General features: G+C 41.7%; 1 protein-coding gene across 1 annotated transcript; it reads left to right on the top strand.

Annotated features, from left to right (window-relative positions):
* Positions 1-3,253: 3,253 nt before the first annotated feature.
* LOC143038987 (uncharacterized) lies at positions 3,254-4,844 on the top strand. The gene is made up of 2 exons (XM_076208832.1): positions 3,254-3,840; positions 4,448-4,844. The coding sequence occupies exons 1-2, from the start codon at positions 3,254-3,256 to the stop codon at positions 4,842-4,844; spliced, it is 984 nt and encodes a 327-aa protein (XP_076064947.1).
* The last annotated feature ends 3,383 nt before the right edge of the window (positions 4,845-8,227 follow it).

The raw sequence follows: 8,227 nt of genomic DNA, 5'->3' as shown, positions 1-8,227 counted from the left end.
GGCCTATTAGTTTGACTTCGATCGTAGGAAAAATAATGGAAACTATCATCAGAGATGCTATCGAATATCATTTAGAAAGTAACCGTTTGATAAATGATAGCCAACATGGTTTCAGACGGAAACGTTCTTGCGTGACTAACTTACTCGAATTCTACAACACAGTTGTCTCGAATTATGACAAAAGAAACAATATAGATTTAGTATATCTAGACTTTGCAAAAGATTTTGATACCGTCCCACACGAAAGACTACTTACTAAATTAGCTTTGCATGGAATAAGTGGTAGCCTATTAGGTTGGACTAGTAATTGGTTGAAAGGTCGAAAACAGAGAGTTGTTTTAAATGGAAAAACTTCTAGATGGAAAAGTGTTGCAAGTGGAGTTCCTCAGGGTTCCGTTCTTGGGCCACTTCTATTCATAGTATATATAAATGATATAGACCATGGACTAAAATCTACTGTTTCCAAATTTGCTGATGATACAAAACTGTGCGGAGTGGCAAATGATCACTCAAACCAATTAGATATTCAAGAAGATTTAGATAAATTACAGCAATGGTCTGAAAAGTGGCTAATGAAATTTAACACAAGTAAATGCAAGGTAATGCACATAGGTAAAAATAACAGCAAGTACGATTACAAGTTATTTGGAAATTCGTTAACAAAAGTGGATAGTGAAAAAGATCTCGGCGTAATTATCAGTAACGACCTCAAATCATCCAAGCAGTGTATTTCAGCCTCTGAGAAAGCAAATAAGATTCTGGGATTGATTGCGCGATCTTTTGATTTCAAAAGTCCATCACTCATTAACAAGCTATATAAATCGTTAGTTCGTCCACATTTGGAATATGCTGTTTCCGTATGGTCACCGAATCTCATTAAAGACATTGACAGACTGGAAAAAATACAACGGCGAGCCACAAAACTGATTCCAAATATCAAAAATAAATCATACGAAAATCGACTTAAGCACATGAATCTGTTTTCCCTAAAAAAGCGTAGACTCAGAGGTGACTTGATACAGGTCTTTAAGATTTTAAAGGGAATTGACAACATCAAAAGTGACCAAATTTTCACATTGAATGAGAATCAGACAAGAAACAATGGTCTCAAACTGTCCGGAAATAGATTCAATTTGGAAGTAGGTAGAAACAACTTTGCCAACCGTGTAGTTAATGAATGGAATAAACTTCCTGCTCAGGTAGTACAATGTAGTTCAGTTCGAAGCTTTAAGAATCATTTAGATAAATACCTAAGTAAGATGCTGTAATTATTATAATTTATGTTATATTATTTGTTTTTGTTTTGTTATAATTTGTCTGTCTGATTTTCATTTATTATTAGTTATATGTCAATTTATTATCAATTACTATTTACCTGTTTGTTTGTTATTCAACTATACCAATGCATTTATTTATGTATTTTAATTGTTATTTACATTGTTATAGTTTTAATTTATTATTAATATGATTTTTTTTTCTTTTTTTTTTGCATCCGACCTAGATATGGATCAAAAGGTCTCCTGTCGGCATGCTTTGCCTTTGTAATCCTTTGTAATCCTTTGTAAATCATCATAGAACAACTCAATGTCATCGTCTGAACTCTGAGAAGTTGGTGCATAAACCTGAGCTATTTTTTGAGTGTATCTTTTACACAGCCTAATCACAATCCAAGCTACCTTGTATGACAAACTACTGAATTTGACTACTATAAGGAAAAATCGCCACTTAATCTTCTAAACAACAAGCCCTCTTAAATTACGCACATTTCGAGTGCGCTTCGAAGCCTTACTTGAAACGAGCTGCCACGTATGACGACCGAGGTTACCTGCGTCCCGGACAGACATGGTTTTATCAGAGAGAACTTGGTGACTGCACCTAGTCCACTACTCCCCCTCCCCTCTCTCCACTCTAAAACTGGTGTGTTACATCGACTGGACGTCGTTTGTCTCCAACTTCGCCTTCTGCTCTGACAGAGTCTTCATCGCTCAGCTCCAAAACCCTGATCTTCTACCGAAGCTTTCTACGAGTAATTTAAGTGTTTACAGTGGAGTCAATTCGAGTGAGCTACGACCGAACTGACCTAAGGTGAAACAGTTGGTGTTGTTATCCCCTTTTCCTAAAATTGAATTGATTGTGCATTGTGGAAGGACCATAATTATAAACTTTCAGTGCAATCCTGTGTTTTCTTACTTGTCCTACGAATCTATACACGAACCGAGAGTTCTGAAGCAGGCAGTGGTGGTCCACACCTAGTTTCAGAACAAAAGGACCTAATTGGTCCTTTACATGTGGCGACCATTCCAGGACTACTCGTAACGACTCGTAAGGTTGGTGATTTGTCTGTTGGCACCTTCGGCGTGCAAACCGTTCATTTGAATTTGTTTAGAGTGATTTTTGTCGTCTTGACACTTGCTCGACTGTGGTCGAGGCACCTTGAGCGTGCAAATTGTCCATTTAAATTGTCGTTTTGAGTGGTTTCTGCCATCTTGACATTTTGCTCGACTATGGTTGTGGCACTTTGAGCGTGCAAACTGTCCATTTAAGTTGTTTGTCTTTCAGAGTGATTCTAGGCACTTCGCTCGACTGTGGTCGTGTAACCGTGGGTTAGGTGCGGTACCCCCCCCCCCACTTGGTCAGACTACGTAGTACTGTAGCAACGGAAGCAAAAAGCTCCGGTTACTACGTCATTTTTTGTTTAGTCAGTAGGGTGTTGTTTAGGATAACTAGTCCTTTCGTCAGTTGGACGACCATAGTTTGTTCCGTATTGAAATTTTGGTGTATTTATATTTTTCGTTAACTTTAGTTACACAACTTTTCCTCTGTACTTGGCCTTAATTTGTGCTGTTTATTTATTTATTGTCTTAGTATTTTGTTAATCGTAGCCATACTCCCAAGAATGTCTAAGTTTACTTTTATCGAAGAACTCAAGGCCCAGGCCGAATCCATCGGTTTAAAAGGTGACGATGTTGGCCGCTTTGCTTTAAATCAACAGGCATTTGAAAAGGACGAAAGAACTAAAGAACGCAAGCGAGAACGGGATAAGGAACAGCGAGAACACGAAAGGGAACAGCGAGAACACGAAGAGAAAGAAAAGAGGGAACAGCGAGAACACGAAGAGAAAGAAAAGAGGGAACAGCGAGAACACGAAGAGAAAGAAAAGAGGGAACAGCGAGAACACGAAGAGAAAGAAATAAGGGAACAGCGAGAACACGAAGAGAAAGAAAAGAGGGAACAGCGAGAACACGAAGAAAAGATGGCTAAATTACAACATGAAAAGGAAATTGAGTTTGCCAAACTTGCACCCGACTCCCGTAACCAGCCTTCTAGCCAGGACATCTTCGTCAAGCAGCCCGACCTCCCCACGTACCAAGAAGGAGAAGACATAGCCTCGTACCTCTACAGATTCGAAAGGGTGGCAAACCTGATCCAAGTTGAGGAAGATTTGCTTGCCGCCAGGTTGGGCAGCACATTAACAGGTAAGGCTGCTGAATTGTATTCTACGTTTGATTTGGCAACGATAAGCAATTTTTCCCTCCAGCAGGCATTGCTCACAGGATTTGACAAGACTCCCGAACGCTATAGGTTGGACTTCAGGAACGACAAGATTTGCGTCGGGGAAAACTACCGACAATTTGCTATCCGTCTACGAAAGCTATTCGACAACTGGTTGGAGGTGTGCAAGGTCACCCAGACATTCGAAGCTCTAAGACAATTTGTTGTTTTAGATCAGTTCCTTGCTTCTCTAATTCCAGATATACGCCTCTTCATCAAGGAACAGAGTGTAACTTCCCTGGAATCGGCGGTGGCAAAGGCGGATGATTGGGCCTCCCTAAAAAAAACGTAGACTCAGAGGTGACTTGATACAGGTCTTTAAGATTTTAAAGGGAATTGATAACATCAAAAGTGACCAAATTTTCACATTGAATGAGAATCAGACAAGAAACAATGGTCTCAAACTATCCGGAAATAGATTCAATTTGGAAGTAGGTAGAAACAACTTTGCCAACCGTGTAGTAAATGAATGGAATAAACTTCCTGCACAGGTAGTACAATGTAGTTCAGTTCGAAGCTTTAAGAATCATTTAGATAAATACCTAAGTAAGATGCTGTAATGATTATAATTTATCTTATATTATTTGTTTTTGTTTTGTTATCATTTGTCTGTCTGATTTTCATTTATTATTAGTTATATGTCAATTTATTATTATTTACTATTTACCTGTTTGTTTATTATTTTACTATACCTATGCATTTATTTATGTATTTTATTTGTTATTTACATTATTATAGTTTTTATCTATTGCTTTATTATTAATATGATTTTTTTTTCGCATCCGACCTAGATATGGATCAAAAGGTCTCCTGTCGGCATGCTCCGCCTTTGTAATAAGGCCTATCCAAAGCCGAATACTAACTATGCTTCCGGTAAGACTTCTTTTCCTCGTAGGAAAACTAATGTGGTCGAATCTTTACCTCCCCCTAGCCATGGCTCAACCCATCAAGATACAAAAGGCGGTGCCTTCCATACGCCCATGAGGTGTTTCAACTGCGGTGAAGAAGGACATCATCGATCTCGTTGTCCAAAGAATCCCCGTGCACTCAAATACAAAGAAGCCCAATCTCAACTCAAGGTAGGATTTTGCATGAATAACAGGACCACCCCATGTTTCACCGTTGCAGGAACTATCAATGGCTCTTGGACTTCTACCATAGTCAGGGACACTGGATGCAACTGTGTCCTGGTCTCCGAAGAAGCTGTCCCAGGCGCAGATGTGTCCCTGTGCCCAAAGGTATCTGTAGCAGACTTTTTGGGACGAGTTAACGAGTTTCCTGTTGTCCGCTGATATATACGCTGTCCATACTACGAGGGATGGGTTGACGCAGTCAGAGCCCCTATGAAGTGCGCAAGCGTCTTAATCGGCAATGTTCCTGGGGCACGGGATCCTAGTAAACCTGACCCCTTTCCTTTCAAACCCCATGCTAGCTCTTTAGACACTACTACACATTCAACTCTTCCTACAGGCATGCAAACATCCATTGCCGCCGCTGCCCCTATCACGAAGACGGTTCCACCTCCTACATTAACTCAAAACTCCACTTTCCAGATCAACGCTGTCGAGACTCGCAGGTCCAAGATGAAGAGAGTTCATCCTCTTCAGATGCCTCCCCTTCAACCCCTGTCCGTTACCCCTGAAGAGTTCTGTAGTCTACAGGAATCCTGTCCCACTCTGGCTGGATTGTGGGATATAACAAAATCTGAGGAGATGGATCAGACGAAGAATGGTTCCTCCTTCCAGTATCTCAAGATAGATGGTTTGCTATACCGAAAATGCGTATTATCTACGCATGTTGAAAGGTGGGTAAATTCGCCCTTGTTGTCCCGAAAGAATGCCGACCTATCATTTTGTCTGTTGGCCATGAAAATCCATTAGCGGGACACTTTTCTCAAAGAAAAACTGCTATGAAGATAGCAGACAAGTTTTTCTGGCCTGGGATGGCAGTAGATATTCGTGATTTCTGCCGCTCGTGTGACATCTGCCAACGAATGTCGAGTAAGGGCAGAGTCAGACCTGTACCTCTACACCCTCTACCTATTATTACTGAACCTTTCTCCAGGGTAGCCATCGACTTGGTCGGTCCACTATCCCCACCTTCTGCAGAGGGACATCGTTACATTCTCACCCTCATTGACTTCGCCACGAGCTTCCCAGAGGCAATTCCATTGAAGGAGGTCGATTCCATCTCTGTAGCCGAAGCACTCCTCACCATCTTCTCCAGAGTTGGCATTCCCCGAGAATTATTGTCTGACCAGGGAACACAGTTTACTTCACAACTAATGGCAGAATTGCATAAGCTCCTGGGTGTCAAGCCATCATTTACCACCCCTTTCCATCCGAGTGGGAACGGCCGCTTCGAGAGACTCCACGGTCCCTTGAAAGCTGCACTACCCAAAATGTGTACTGAAAAAACCCGAGATTGGCATCGGTATCTTGTCCCTACTTTGTTTGCCCTCGGAGAGATCCCCAGCGATCGGACCGGGTTTTCTGCTTTTGAACTTCTGTATGGAAGAACTGTAAGAGGGCCCCTCTCGGTACTTCGGGACTTGTGGGAGGACCGCAACATTAAGGGTGACGACCGCTCCACCTTTAGCTACGTCATCGAACTCCAAGACAAACTGGCAGAATCGGCTAAGATTGCTGCCCAAAACGCCGACGTTAGTACTGCCCGATACAAAGATTATTTCGACGTCAGGTCCCAAGATCGCAAATTTCAACCCGGTGATGAAGTACTAATTTTGTTACCCAGCGATAAGAGTAAACTTCTGGTTGCCTGGAAGGGCCCCTACGAAGTACTGGAAAAGAGAGGTAAGGTGGACTATGTCATTGATAGCCCCACAGGCCCCAATTTGTACCACGCCAACTTGCTAAAAAAAGTATTATCGACGTCCTTCAGTTGCATTTGCCGAGCTTTTGGATGAACCCTCTACTATAGATGATAGCCCTTTACACAAAGAGATCTGCCTTAGTGAACCAGAAGATTCCCGACTACCCGTGACCCCTGATGGTCAAACCGACGAAACAGATTCGAGGCCAAACGTTAACCCTAATTTGGAGGGGTATCAACAGACTTCCTTAGAAGAATTGGTAAGTGAATACAAAGAAGTTTTCTCGGATAACCCAGGTTGTGTTTGGGATCCAAAGGTTTGATTATTATCTCAGAGGGCGAGAATTTGTTCTCGAAGTCGATCACAAACCCCTCACCTACCTTCACACGTTCAAGGGTAAGAATGACAGACTGTTACGATGGGCTCTGAGTCTGCAAGCTTACAAGTTCAGGATCGTACATGTGGCCGGAGTTGACAATATTGGGGCTGACCTGCTTAGTCGAACATAAACTTTTCTTCTCAATTTCAGGTGACATTTCCCCACTTAGTCTTCCAAAGGAAGACTCTTTAAGGGGGGTGTTGTTATCCCCTTTTCCTAAAATTGAATTGATAGTGCATTGTGGAAGGACCAGAATTATAAACTTCCAGTGCAATCCTGTGTTTTCTTACTTGTCCTACGAGTCTATACACGAACCGAGAGTTCTGAAGTAGGCAGTGGTGGTCCGCACCTAGTTTCAGAACTAAAGGACCTAATTGGTCCTTTACAACTACGTTACCAGCAACCTCTCGGCTTATCAAGAATCCTACTCCACTAGATCTTTCTTTGTTCTTACCTCTATAGTAGAACAGGTGATGACAATCTTGTAATTGTATGAGCTTTTCTTCCGCTCTTCGGACTTCGCTTAGTCCTATGATGTCCCACTTGATGTTGTCTAGTTCTTCCATTAAACTCTCCAGTCTGTGATCTTCTGAGAGACTTCTTACGTTGTGAGTAAAGATCTTCATTTTCTTCATGTTGTTTAATGTCCAAGACTTGTATCTGCTTGGACAGTGCTTACTCACATTCGGTAGCACACTGCCCGTAAGCACACGAGGCAATGCGGTTGGACCTTTAGTAGACGATGATCCAACAGGAACGCTCGATTTTGTTTTGGTTGTGCTGTTCATATTGGCTATGAATGGGGGTTGGCAGTAATCTCACCTCCGTGCCAACTGGTTTCTGGTGAGATATTTTTCTGGTGTCACCTTATTGTATTCGGTGAAGCCATACATATACATTAACTTCATACCCAACCCATCCCCCATTATTAGTCATTGGTTTTACATAGACATCTTATCAACCATATATTTTTTTTATTCCATGCAAACACGATCGAGCATACGTATGTAAGAAATTGCGCTCAACTTATATCCCTCTAAGTAGCGCAATTGGTAATTTACTGTCCATTTGTTACATATCGGCTACTGTAACCGTTCAATGGTTACACTTTAGGGTGACGCATGGAACCAGTCGTGTAACCTGTGAATGACTGCACCTGTGGCAGAGAAAGTAAATCCTCTTCAGGCTTAATTGAATTATTGTAGCGAAGAGATATTTACAGCGTGGAGGTGTAATCCCCTTCGGGGAGGGTACCCAGGTATTCCCTCTAAGGGAGAGAGTTCTTTCGTGGCGACGCAATCGCCGCATATTTATGTGATTATGCCTGTCTTTGTATATCTGGTGTAAGGTAAACAGTTAAATCATAGGTTTGGGTTTCATACAATACATTGCATTGCAATTGATCTATTTAGTATTAGTTAATGTTTCTTGACATGGTGTATGGTATGCAGTTATAATTATGT

Source organism: Oratosquilla oratoria, chromosome 25, assembly GCF_046742065.1.
Source record: "Oratosquilla oratoria isolate Oo_2021 chromosome 25, ASM4674206v1, whole genome shotgun sequence".
Classification (NCBI taxonomy): domain Eukaryota; kingdom Metazoa; phylum Arthropoda; class Malacostraca; order Stomatopoda; family Squillidae; genus Oratosquilla; species Oratosquilla oratoria.
Note: the sequence above shows the minus strand (reverse complement) of the source record. Positions and strands in the feature narration are given on the sequence as shown.